The 13,750-nt window shown below is 47.7% G+C and overlaps 1 protein-coding gene across 5 annotated transcripts in view; it reads left to right on the top strand.

Moving 5' to 3' along the window:
- SRC (SRC proto-oncogene, non-receptor tyrosine kinase) overlaps nucleotides 1–13,750 on the top strand; it is a 51,877-nt gene that overhangs the window by 21,895 nt on the left and 16,232 nt on the right. For 3 of the 5 annotated variants that reach the window (XM_033094781.1, XM_033094779.1, XM_033094782.1), the window contains 4 exons: nucleotides 9,211–9,377; nucleotides 10,430–10,683; nucleotides 11,994–12,093; nucleotides 13,157–13,174. In XM_033094781.1, coding sequence (XP_032950672.1) covers nucleotides 10,434–10,683; nucleotides 11,994–12,093; nucleotides 13,157–13,174 — 368 coding nt within the window. In that variant the 5' untranslated portion in view covers nucleotides 9,211–9,377; nucleotides 10,430–10,433. Of the gene's footprint in view, nucleotides 1–6,582; nucleotides 6,695–9,210; nucleotides 9,378–10,429; nucleotides 10,684–11,993; nucleotides 12,094–13,156; nucleotides 13,175–13,750 lie in introns of all 5 variants that reach the window. The other 2 variants (XM_033094780.1, XM_033094783.1) reach the window with 2 other exon arrangements.

Below are 13,750 nucleotides of genomic sequence, written 5' to 3'. Positions count from 1 at the left end.
GTAAGAATTCCTTATATACTCTGGATACAAGCCATTTGTCAGATATATGTGATATATCTGGATACAAGCCATTTATCAAATATTTTCTCCCATTCTCTGGATTCTTTTTACTCTTGATGATGTCCTTTGGAACACAGAAGTTTTAATGTTGATGAAGTCCACTTTATTTTTTCTTTCATTGCTTGTGTTCTAGGTGTCATAGCGATCCAAGGTCATGAAATTTATGCTTAGATGTTCTTATAACAATTTTTTAAAAAATTTTATTGGGGAATATTGGGGGACAGTGTGTTTCTCCAGGGCCCATCAGCTCCAAGTCGTTGTGCTTCAATCTAGTTGTGGAGGGCGCGGCTCAGCTCCAAGTCCAGTTGCCGTTTTCAATCTTTAGTTGCAGGGGGTGCAGCCCACCATCCCATGTGGGAATCGAACCGGCAACCCTGTTGTTGAGAGCTCACACTCTAACCAATTGAGCCATCCGGCTGCCCCTCCAGAAGCTCAGCGGCAGTTTGTTGTCTTTAATCCAGTTGTGGAGGGCGCAGATCACCGGCCCATGTGGGAATCGAACCGGCAACCCTGTTGTTTAGAGCTCACGTTCTAACCAGCTGAGCCCCCCCAAGAGTTTTTAAAGTTTTACCTTGTTTGTGATCCATTTTGAGTTAATTTTTGTGTAGGATGTGAGAAAGATGTCCAGCTTCCTTGTTTTGCTTGTGTATATCCAGTTGTTCCTGTACCATTTGTTGAAAAGACTTTTCTTTCTCTATTGAATGGTCTTGGCACCCTTGTTGAAAATAAACTGACTATAAATGTAAGGGTTTATTTCTGGACTCTCAGTTCTGTCCCTTTGATTTATATGTCTCTCCTCATACCAGTACCACACAGTCTTGATTACTGGAGCTTTGTAGCAAGTTTTGAAATTGAAACGTGCGTATGAGCCCTCAAACTTTGTTTTTCTTATTCAAGATTGTTTGGGCTGTTCTGAGTCCCTTGACATTCCATATGAATTTTAGGATCAGTTTGTCAATTTTTGCAAAGAACCTAGCTGGGATTTTGATAGGGATTGTGTTGAATCTGTAGGTTAATTTGGGGAGTATTGCCATCTTAACAATGCTTAGTTTTCCAATCCATGAACATGGGATGTCTTTCCATTTGTTTAGATTAATTTCTTTCAACAATTTTTGTCATTTTCAGAGTTTAAGAGATTTGCATTTTTTTTTGTTGAGATTTGCACTTTTTTATTAACCTTATTCTCAAGTATTACTTTGACGTTGTAAATTGTTTTCTTAATTTTATTTTTGGATTGTTCGTTGCTACTATATAGAAATACAATTTATTTTTATATATTGATCTTGTAACTTGCAACCTTGCTGAACTTGTTTATTAGTTCTAATAAATTGTTAGTGGAATCTCTACGAATTTCTATATACAAGATCATATCATCTGCAAGTAGAGATGGTGTTACTTTTTTCTTTCCATTCTGGGTGCCTTTTATTTCATCTTCCTTTATTGCCCTGGCTGGAACCTCCACTACAGTGTTGAATAAAAGTGAGAGTGGACATCTTTGTCTTGTTCCAGATCTTCAGGGAAAGTATTCAGTCTTTCATCATTGAGTATGATGTTAGATAAGATGCCTGTTATCAGGTTGAAGAAGTTCCCATCATTTCTAGTTTGTTGAGCGTTTTTGTTATGAAAGGGTGTTTCCTTCCATTTTTCTGCTGTAGTTGGGTAGTAGTTGTCAAATACTTTTTTTTTTTTTTGCAACTATTGAGATTATTATGCGTTTTTGGCCTTTATTCTATTGGTATGATACATTACATTAATTAATTTTCAAAAGTTAAACCAATTTTGTTTTCTTGGGGCCGATCTCACTTGGTCATGATATATAGTTCTTTTTATATGTTGCTGGATCCAGTGGGCTCGTATTTCACTGGAGAGTTTTACATCATATATTCCTAAGAGATAGCTGTCTATAGTTTTCTTACGATGTCTTTGTCTGGTTTGGTTATTAGGGTAATACTAGCTTTATGGAACGAGTTGGAAAGTGTTCCCTAGTCAAGAATTGGTATTAATTCTTCTTTAAATGTTTAGTAGAACTCTCCAGTGAAGGCATCGGGCCTGGATTTTTCTTTGTGAGAACTTTTAAAATTACTAATTCAATCTCTTGTTTAACTTTATTCAGATTTTCTATTTCTTAGTTTCGGTAGTTTGTGTTTTTCTAGGAATTTATTTATTTCATCCAGGTTATCTAATTTGCTGGCATAGCATTGTTCATAGCATTCTCTTATTGTCTTTATTTCTGTAAGGTTGGTAGTATTATCCTGTCTTTCATTTCTGATTTTAGTTGTTTGAATCGTCTCTCTTTTTCTCTTGGTCAGTCTTGCTAACCATTTGTCAATTTTGTTGATCTTTTCAAAGAACTAACTTTTGGTTTTGTTGATTTTATTGTTTTTCATTTTCTGTTTCATTGATTTGTGCTTTAATCTTTATTTCCTTCCCTTTTCTTGCTTTAGGGTTAGTTTGCTCTTCTTTTGCCAACATCTTAAGATGGAAGGCTAGGGTTATTGATTTGAGATCTTTCTTCTTTTTTAGTATAGGCATTTACAGCTATAAATTTCCCTTTAAGTTCTCCTTTACTGCATCCCATGCATTTTGATATGTTGTGTCTTCATTTTCATTCATCTCAAAGTATTTTCTACTCATTTTGGTGATTTCTTCTTTGACTCATTGGTTATTGAGGAATATAGTAATTTTCACATATTTGTAATTTCCTAAATTTCTTTCTGTTATTGATTTGTTAATTCATGCCACTGTGGTCTGAAACATATTTTGATTTCACTCCTTTTAAATTTATTGATGCTTGTTTGTGGGTTAGCATGGTCTGTCTTGGAGAAAGTTCCATGTGCACTTGAGAAGAGTGTGTAGCCTGCAGTAGTTGGGTAGTTTGTGTAGTTTCAATGTGCATTACTCTTATAAGTGTGGTTGAGCATTTGTCATATGTTTAAGAACTATTTGGTTTGCTGTAAACTGGTTATTTTTTTTATTTTGTGGAAGCTTATTCTATTGAGGGAAAAAAACTTTTGTTATCATATGAGTTACAGATATTTTTCTTAGTTTGTTGTTTGTCTTTTTAATTTGATTATGACATTTATTGAGCTATGCAGACATTTTAGATTTTTATGTGGATTGATTTATCATTTTAAGAATGATTCTTAGGTTTTGTGTCATGTTTAGAAATGCTTTTCCCATTCTGAGATTAGAAAATTTATTCTCCCCTTCCCTTTTTCGAACTTTGTAGTTTTATTTTTGTGTGATTTAAATCTGATTGATCTGGAATTTATAGGCGTATGGATTGAGATCGAGATCTAACTTTGTTTCCTGATGGCAGATCATTGGTCCCAACTCTTATCTTAAAAGTACTCTATCTTTTTTCTCAGTGGTATGAAATGCCACTTTCATTGTATGTTAAATTCCCGTATGTTTGGAGATAAGTTTTGGATCCTCTGTTTTGTTCCATTGATTTGTCTGTTATTGAGCTGATATCACACAGTTTTAACTACTGTGACTTTACAGTAATTTTTACTATCTGGTTGGACTATTTCCCTTTCATTACTCTTCCTTTTAGGATTTTCCTGACTACTTATATACATTTACTTATAAATTTTAAAATCGACTTGCCTAGTTTAAAAACAAAATCCTATAGGGGTTTTTATTGGGTTCACTTTCAATTTTTAGAATTATTTAGGAAGAATTGATATTTTTATAATACTAGGATTTCTTTAATTTTATTTTCTGATTGTTGTTGGTATATAGATACATTGTTGATTTTTGGATATTACCTTTTAATTTCCTTCCATTTTGCTTAATTTATTTTTATTCAATAGTTTTGCAGCAGATTCTCTTGGATTTCCCAGATCTACATTGATAACATCTGTAGACAATGATACTCGTCTTTTCTTTTCTAATTCCATTTTATTCCTTCCATTTCTTTTTCTTAGCTCATTGCATTGGCAAGTGTCTTAGAGCAAGGTTAGCTAGTGGATATGCTTGTCTCTTCTGACTCTATCCCTGTGAAGTGGCCTTTGTAGGTCTGGGCTCCTGATCAAATCCACCAGACAATCCCTCCAAGGCTGTGCACAGGACTTGGCACCTAGCAAGAATTTTGAAAGCCTTCACCTAATTGTAAGAGTTATTAGAAAAGAGAGCAAAGGTCTGAAAAAAGCCATCCACAGTAATGAAAATAATAGCTAATATTTATTGAGTACTTCCTATGTACCAGGCATTTTATAAGTATTACCTCATGTTTTCCCTACAACATGCACAATTACCTAGGAACAATTATACTGATTCCCATTTTTTATAAGGGGTAAACTGAGGTCCCCTGAGGCTACATGGCTAGGAAGTGGCAAGCTGGCATTTGAACCTGGCATTCTGGCTCCAGGCCTATATTTTTGACTCCTCCATGATGCCTCTTCTTCCCTGGAGAGTCCAGAGATACAGATTATGGTGTCAGAGGTTAGTGGAGTGGTGGAGGTGCCTGGGGCAGTGGGAGCTGTCAGCACAATGGGTGGGTCACCAGAGGTGTGTTCTGATGCCACTCTCCTGAACCTCAAGCATCCCAGCGCTGCTGTACTCACTTGCTGTGTGGCCTCAGGCAAAGCTCTGACTTCTCTGAATCTTGTGTAGTTTCGTTGTGCTGTGAGGGCAATTGAATATCAACTGTGTGTAAAGTTCTCAGCTCTGTGCTTGGCATTCAAGGCCCTGCCATGTAACTCCTTTTCTTGCATTGCTCCTCTTATTGCCTGTGATGATAATAACAACAGCAAATAATATTGTGTGCTGTTTATCGAATACTTATTCTGTGCCTGGCACGTGACTCTCTCACGTAATTCTCGTATGTTAGGTTTATTATTATCCCCACTTTAAAGATAACTTAACTGAGAGGTGAAGAGACTTGCCCAAGAAGATTTAGCTAGTGAGTAGTAGAGCCAGGATTTGAACCAGGATGTCTGGAATCCTCACTCTCGACATCTAAGCTCCTGGCCTCCCCTCTACCCTAAGAAGAGGTGGAGGTGACGTTCTTCAGAGTCGGGAAGGAAAGAGTGGATATGTCATGACCGAACAACAGTCTTTTTGGGACTCTTCTGCATGTTGTAAACATCTGTGTACCTGGAGGAGGGGCACAGTCTATGTAAAGGCCAGGAGGTGAGAGCGAGTGTGGTGCCCTCTGTAGGGAAGCCATGGGACAGAGCATGGGCACCAATTCTGCAGGGCTGAGTGGACCCAGATGAGGGGCTTAGGCCTCATTCAGAAGGAAATCATGGGAAGCTCTTGAATGTTTTTTTTAAAGTTTCATTAAAAAACATCATGACAAAATAACTTCTAAATGTCAAGAGATGCAGCATGTAAATTAAAAGAGGGATTTTTCTCTCCCTATTCCACACTTTTTGGGTGAAACATTGTGAGGAAGAATTTGGAATCCTTCCAGAACTTTCTCTCAACCTGTATAGCACATGTGTGTACACTGGCGCACATACACATATACATGTGAATTTTCTTTACAGAAATAATTGTAGTTCATATGCACTATGTGCTAGGAACCATACTAATCCCATTGCTTGCATCGCTTCATTTAATCCTCCCACTGACCCTTGGTAGGCAGCATTATTGCCCCCATTTTCTAGATGAGGAAACTGAGGTCTCGAGAAGCCTAGAGGACATTCTATGCTGCCATCTTCCTCTTTTCACTTTTCAGTGTGTCGTGAGCATCTTCTCAGGCCACATGGAGCTCTTGTTCTGTTTGATTAGCTGTACAGCTGTCCACTTGATGAGTGGACCATCATTTGTTTGTCCTGTCCCCCTGTGATGAACACTTTGATCATTTCTGGTTTTCCATGGAAAGTGTGGAGCAGAGGAATCCCCCGTTGTCTGTGTGGTTTACAGAGATGCCTCTGCTGGGAGGAGGGCACACTGGAGGGGCCACCCCTGCTGCGCCCGGCCAGGATGACAGGGGCCTGACCTGAGGGAATGGAGATAGGGTGAGGGAGGATGCATTGGAAGAAGATTGGGGAGGGGGGAGGATGGGAGAACCAGTCCTGAGACTGTGACATGGGGTGGGGGACAGTCTCAGGGGGAGGTGCCAGGGCAGGTTGGGACCCACTGAGCAGGAAGCGCTGGGGGCACCGAGGGGAACCACTGTGGGGGAAGTGCTGTCAGGCTGCCTCCTGGCACCTCTCATGGGTAGCGATAGTGTAGGCCCTCTGTCCGGAGCCTGTGGTCAGGAGCAGCTCCTCAGAGGAAAGGGGCCACCTTCCTCTGGGAACCTCAGGCACCCCCAGTGTGGAGCCCCCACTACTTCCCCATAGACCCCCAGGATCTATCTCTGCCTCGGAGCGTACAAGTGGCGGAAGAGATGTGGCAGGTTGGCCGTTGTCAAATGGGCAACTCATGGTGACTTGGTGTGTGGGCCGAGACAGGGTCCTGCCTCTAGGAAGGAGACGGAGGCCTGGGAGGGCAGTCTGTCCCAGTGTCCCAGCCTGGTGGCAGCCCTGCAGGGACTAGACGCTACCCTAAATGTACTCTTTGTTGAAGCCTGAAACTTCAGGCTTTCTCTAGGAATGCGGCTGGGTGACCTTATCTTCTCAGGCCCCATCCACAGAGGACATCCGGCTGTTCCCTGAGAGAGACTCTCTGAGGGCAGGAGGTGGGCCCATGAGTTCCTCCCCCAGGTCCCACGAGCAGCCCCTAATTCCCGCCTGCTGCCCGATGTGGTTCCTTGTCCCCACTTCTTTTCATTCTCACCCTTGTTGTGTGACCTCAGGCACATTCCTCAAGCTCTCTGTGCCTCAGTTTCCTCATCAATAAAATAGAGACACTATTAGTATCTACCGCCTAGATTATCGTGGGGATTCGATGAGTCAGTAAATAGAGCAGGGCCCAGTACAAAGTCCGGGCTCTGGGAGTGTTTGATATCACGGAATGACACTTGGTCTCTACAACACGACGTGGTAGGAACAAAGCAGAGTGCAAATCAAATGTCTATGCTCATTTAGTCTTTTGTCTATTCTGTAAATATTTCCAGAGCATCCTGTAGGTGCCCGGCCTGACCTGGTCACTGGGATATGGAGATGGATCCGAGCCGGGCCTGCCCGCAGGGAGCTTACAGTCCAGGGCACTAGATGGATCCAAGGTTATTCCTACATTCCTGTGATGCCGGAAGGAAACGCACCACTGGGACCTGGTGCTTGTCTTCTAGAGGCAGGATTGACAATGTACCTCATGGTCCTAAGTGTGTTCCACGCACTTTCCTTACTGATTCTCCCAGCAACCCTGTGACGTGGTATTGTGGTTGTCCCCAATTGACAGAGGAGGAAACTGAGGCACAGAGTCCCACGCCAGGGTGGTAGGGCTGGGATTCAAGCACAGGTAGTCGATTCTAGGACTCTGTCTCTTAACCTTGCCCTGCCTGCCTCGCCACAAACACATATTACTTGTATAATTAGAATCAACCACAGGGACCAAAAAATACCCCCAAACTCTACAAACCAGCAGACATTGCAATCAGCGGCCCTGGGCCACCTTTGCCTGGTCTTGAAGGCCGGCCCTTTTACACTTTTTCTGAGTGCCCCAGTGGGAAGTGGTCTTCTTGGTTAGTGTAAAAGCTTAGGGGTCAAGAGCTGTCTTTTTTTCCCTTTCCCCTTCCCAAGAGGACAAATGCCTCCTCTTGGTGCTGGGAGGGCCTTCAAGGTTCAGCCCTGGCTCTCCCTCTCACTCCATGGCACACTAGCTATGTACCCTTTCTCTTGTCCTTGGTTACCTCCAGTGACAGAGAGCTCACTTTTTTTTTTTTTTTTTAATGTTGCTCCTTTATTTTGGTTCAGTGAATGTTTTCCTGATTGTGGTGGGTAGGTTCCACATTTTTTATCCTTGTCTGGGGTATTGGGCTCTTCTACCGGGACCCAGGGTAGGGCCAGGGATTTTTGGGGTCTATTGGTTTAGTGCTCTCCCAGCTGAGCTACTTTGGTTCTCCTCCTGTGACAGGGAGCTCACTCTTCATCATTTAGGTCATTGTAAAGAAAGTTCAGGCTCTTAGAAAGTTCTTCATTTAAAAACGTTTAAAAGATTTTTTTAAATTTTATAATTTTTATTTCCTCTTGAAGTCCTACAAACAAGTCCCCTATTAAAGCATGCTCCTTCTGAGGCAGGACCTGGCCAATTCATCTCTGTGTCCCCCTGTAGAGACTAGCAGAGAGCTTGCTGCTATGAATGGTGTACCAGGGAACAAGTGGGTAGGGGGTATGGTGGTTGGGGCTCAGCCTCCATCAAGCCTGGGGCTGTGGGTAACCAGGTCAGTAGGTCCAAAGGGACACCAAGTGTATGAGTGCTCGTGGGAACTGTGACCTCAGTGGATTGGGTTGCCATAGAAATTGGCCTTCCCTGTCCTCAGGCCCATTGGCCTGTCCCTCAGGAGGCCCCAGTAATGCTTTGGGCTATTGAGCAGGTCTCCCCAGGGCCTCCCCGGCCCCACATTCTCTGAGCTGGATGGTCCCCAGGGAGCATGCACACCACACCCCCATTGTGTAGCCGAGCAGCCTGAGGCCCACAGGGTGCAGGGACTGGCTGAGGTTCACGTATGGAGCGGGGTCACAGAGCTGGGCTCCGAGCTCAGGACTAACAGTCTTGCCTCAGGCCCCAACCAGTCAAGGAGACTCTTCCCCATCCACGGGTTCCCAGAGGAAATTTTGGACTGATTCCAGGGCCTACAGCATCCCCTGGAGAACAAGCAGAGCCCACCTTGCCCGGTGTGTCCAGAGGCACACAAGATCAGTGATAGCTGATGTGGCAGGGTGACTTGCTGTGTTCCCCGCATTCATCCTTACCTCGTTCAGTTATCACAGTGACCCCATCATTCCCAGAGGAAGAAATGTGGCACAGAGAGGTTAGGTCTCTTGCCTGAAGTCACACACCTGCTTAGGGGCAGAGCTTGGATTTGAGCTGGGGAGCCTAGCTTCAGAGCCCACCCTTAACTGCCATGCCCCACTTGTCCTTGCTCTCACTCAAAACGCTTTGGGAGGGGTGAAGGTCTGGGAAGTTCTGAGCAGCGGGCCTGCTAGAGTCAGAGCCTGATAAATGGTGACCCAAGAGTCAGAGCCATGATTTTTCTTTCTAATCATATCCTCACAACAGCCTTGAGAAGTCTGCTTTATCTCTGTTTTGCAGATGAGGATGCTGAGGCCCAGAGAGGGGAAGTGACTTGCCTAGGGTCACACAGTGGGAAGAGGTGGAGCAGGTCCTCTAGTCCACGACCCCTGACTCTACCCCTGGTGTGTGTGCTGGGACCCCAGGCTGCTTCCCAGGTCCTCTGGGACAGCCCCTGCCTTCCATAGGTAAGGTGATGACCCCTCAGGGCTGCCAAGATGAGGGAGCTGGGAGAGGCAGCCGTGATGGGTGGGGAGACCTTGGCCAGACTCAGGGGACCTGAGGATGGGGAAGTGGGAGGCAAAAGGGCGTGGCAGCACCATGGGCCTCACCGGGGAGTTTTCAACTTGGTTTTCCCTGTGTTTCCCTTTCTTTAGACCGCCCAGATGTCTGGCTCAGAAATCTCTTAACCCTTGAATAGTCACTCATTCATTCAACTGTTTATTGAGTACCTACTGTTTGCCACACCATGTTCTAGGTACTGGGAGCACAGCCAGACAAAAGCCCATGGCAATAATCATATAATTACACAAAATAAAAATAAAAACTGGGCCACATGTTATCAAGGAGCGGCACAAACATCAGGGGGAGTTAAACCAGTGAAAGGATTTGGGGAACACTTCCCAAGGAGGTGACTTTTAAGCTGAGACCTGAAGGAGGCATGAGTCATCCTGCTGAAGTGGTCAGGGCAGAGCATTTAGGCAGAGGGAATAGCATGTGCAAAGGCCCTGTGGCCGTGGTGAGCTCCCAGCCATCTCTCCTTCTTCCAGCCTCCTGTTGTATCCCTGCCTTGCTTACAACTTTGAGCACCTTTCCTCTGGTGTTAGACAATTTCAGTCAGTCATATATTCACTCAACAAACCCTCAGTAGGCTCTTTCCTATGTGCTAAGTGCCTGGGACATAGACATGACTTAGATACTATCCCTGCCCATGAGGGACAGAAACAATGTTTCGGGGGGGTGGGGAAGGTTAGGACTTCTGATTATAAGGTGTTTCTTTTGTGCTTGGCCCTATACCAATGAAGCCCTTTACGGGTGCCACCATCATTCCCATTTTACAGATGAAGAAACTGAGGCTCTGAAAGGCTAACTTACCCAGAGAGGCTAGTACGCCTCTTTGGGCCTCAGTTTTCCCATCTGTAGAATGAGTGGGGGTGGAGGCTACCTACGGGGCTCAGGTAGCCCTGTGTGCTCCCAGAGCTCCTCCTTCATCCCTGGGTTCTCTCTCATTTCCATCTAGGACCATGGGCAGCAACAAAAGCAAGCCCAAGGATGCCAGCCAGCGGCGCCGCAGCCTGGAGCCTGCCGAGAATGCCCACAGTGCTGGTGGGGGTGCCTTCCCCGCCTCACAGACCCCCAGCAAGCCCGCCTCTGCTGATGGCCACCGTGGCCCCAATATGGCCTTCACCCCTGCGTCCACCGAGCCCAAGCTGTTCGGAGGCTTCAACTCCTCGGACACAGTCACCTCCCCACAGAGGGCAGGGCCGCTGGCTGGTCAGTGGACCTGGAAGTTTGGGTGCCGGGATGCCTTGCCCGTCTTGGCTGGGCCCAGGTTCCTGTGCCAGGAGGGCTGTGTGCCCTGGGGCAATGACATCCCCCTCTGGGCTGCTGTTTCTTTTGCCCACTAAAGGGGAGTGTATGGGTTGGTTACATGGCCTTGGGGACTGTTGGGAGTTTCCTGGAAGCTGTGGTTGGGGAAGGGCTTTATATACACTCCATCAGATGCAGAGTATAAAGGGGTCTAGAAATATAGGACTGTAGGGGGAAACTGAAACCACGAGAGCAAGAGGGCTACTTTTGAGCAGCGCCGGACCAGGTCCGAGGCTTCGCTCTTTGCTCTGGTTAGTACAGAGATGGGTCAGCACCGGCGGCTAGTGTGTGGCAGAGGGAGCTGGGCGGGTTAGGAGGAAGAACCAGAGCTGGTCCTCAGAGACCCTCCAGACGCTGAGATGCGCCCCTACGCCCTCTGCTGGCTATTTGAGGTATTGCACACCCAGATAAGATGCTTAGAGAGAGATGCAGACATAAGACACACAAACACGTGTTCTCTCACCCGACACACTCACACGGAACCACACAGTCATGGTTACACACACACAGTTAGCAAACACACTAATTCATTTGTTTAAGAAATATTTGTGGCACCCCTACTGTGTGCCGGGATTCTTCTGGTACTGGGGACACAGCAGTGTGTAAAACAGACAAAACCACTGTGGGGAAGAGAAACAAAGCAAGGTGTGTAAACTATGTAGGGTGTTAGAAAGTGGTAATTGGTGAGAAGGAACAGAAAGAGTGGGGAGTGGAGGTTATAATTACAGTGGGGAACAGAGAGGGCCCCTCTGAGGGGACCATTACCTGCCACCAAGGTCTCCCTAGACACAGAAAAGCCCCCAGAGAGAGAGAAACATGGCCACCTATCCTGGTGCAGTTTCCTTCATTTCCTGGTTCATTGCATCTGGCAGTTGCTTCTTGAGCCCCTACTATGTGCGAGGCTCTGGGAACAAACCAAAGATGGCTGTTAGTGGAGGCTTCTGGTTCAATGGGGAAGACAGACACCCAAAGGATAAGCCAACACCCAGCATCACCTAAAGCCAGTGGGACACTCAGATGTGACGAGATGCACATGCCTCCTACAGGCCCTCATGGGTGCCCACCCCCTCGGATTATGACCGTGCCTCTGGGCTGGGCTGTGATGGCGTTTGAGAGACCCACTCCCACTCCTCCCAGGGAATGGGGCCCTGCCGTCCGCCCCTCTCCCCAGCCATGGCCCTGGCCATTCTGACATGCACCATCCTTCTCTGCAGGTGGAGTGACCACCTTTGTGGCCCTCTATGACTATGAGTCGCGGACAGAGACTGACCTATCCTTCAAGAAAGGGGAGCGGCTCCAGATTGTCAATAACACGTGAGTGCCCTCCCCACATCATCCCATGGGACCCTGTCCGCTAGACCTGGTCTTGGGCCGGAGCCACTTGTGAGTTTTCCAGAGCCGGGGCCAGCGTGATAGGCAGGAGGCAGAGCTGAGCATCAAGGCCGCTGAGTGCCCGGGAACTGTCCTGGGGCCTATGGGAGTGATGCTGAGGCAGGAGGAGGTGGTCGTGGCTCCAGGAGGGCCCCTGGAGCAGGGGTCTGGGTTCAGTAACTGGTCCACAGAGCGCGGTGCCTCAGATCCCAGACCCTGAAGAGGGGCATGTGGGCAGGCAAAACTGGGCCCAGGACCCAGGACTACACAAAGCAGGGCCTGTAGCCAAAGGCTGTGCCCACAGAGATGCCCTCATTAGTGACCTGGGGCTAGAAGGCCTGAGGCAGCTGGTCAAGCTAGAGTCTCCAGCTGTAGGGGGAGGAGCCCACGTGGGGAGGGCTAGGGGACCCATATTGGGCACCCATTGTGAGAGGGTCAGACATAGGGATGAAGTGGTGGATTAGGGTATGGAGGACAGGGCTCCCTGATGGGCATCTAGTTCACCTCCAGGGACTCCAGCTTTGGGGTGGGGCATCCTAGAGTCAAGCTGGCCTATAGTGGAGATGGGGTTCCCCTGTCAGGCTCTGGGTCCCCTGTGGACAGGGGAGCAGGGAGGAATGAACCAGTGAGGGGTGGGTAGGACTCTAGCCATAGGGTGGGAGTCCTTTCCTTCCTCTCCCCTCCTCTTCTTTCCTTACCTAGAGTGCAGTGGGGGTGGGGTGCAACGCCTGTGATGGGGCCTCCGGTGCAGGCTTTGGGCCATACGCCCAGGGTTGGGGTCAGTGGGGTGCTTCGTGGTGGGGCAGGGTGGAGTTCGCTCCTGCAGGAGCTGCCGACAGAGGGCAGGGCAGAGCTCTGCACTTGCTGCACTGTTGCCCTTGGCAGCACTTGCTGTCCCCCCAACCTGGCCCGCAGCCTCGGGACCCCGCATTCCTGGCCCGTGCTTGCTCCCTCCAGCCCTCTCTCAGCTTCTCCCTCTTTCTGCTTCTCTCTCGCTGGCCATTAGGAGGAAGGTGGATGTCAGGTGTGTACACACTTCGTGGGCGGGCTGGTGGGGGCGCTTCGCTGGTGGGGGTGGGGTTGCTGTTTGCATGTGGCCGTGTCCCTGCCTGTGGTCTCTGGCTTCCCTGGCTGCCCCCCTCCTTCCCCAGCTTATATCCCCACCCCCAATCAGTTTGACCATGTCCCGACTTTAACCCCAGTCTGAGAATGGGGAGGGTCTTCCCATCACCCCATCACGCCTCACCACCCCTCCTCCCTACCCATCTTCCTAACTCACCACCTACCCATTTCCACCCATTAGCCCACATTGAGTGCCAGCTGCATGCAGGGTCCAGGGCTGGGCCCACTGGGGCCACGGTGGAGAAGCCCTTGTCCGTGGCTTCCCGGAGCTAGAGTGTGGCCAGGAGCCAGCCCCAGCCCAGGCCAATGGCAAGCAGAGGGCAGGGCCAGGGTCAGCCCAGGCGTTTGGGCCTCTGCTGTGTGTTCTCCTCGGGTGGTGACCACAGACACTGGGGGGTTCAGGCAGGTCCTTGAAGGAAGCACAGTGAAGTCGTGTGGCAGGTGGAGGTGGTGCAAGGCAATTCCTCGCAGCGGGACA

This window comes from Rhinolophus ferrumequinum, chromosome 23, assembly GCF_004115265.2.
Source record: "Rhinolophus ferrumequinum isolate MPI-CBG mRhiFer1 chromosome 23, mRhiFer1_v1.p, whole genome shotgun sequence".
Lineage (NCBI taxonomy): Eukaryota > Metazoa > Chordata > Mammalia > Chiroptera > Rhinolophidae > Rhinolophus > Rhinolophus ferrumequinum.
The sequence above is the reverse complement of the archived record's forward strand: the minus strand, read 5'-3'. Positions and strand labels throughout refer to the sequence as shown.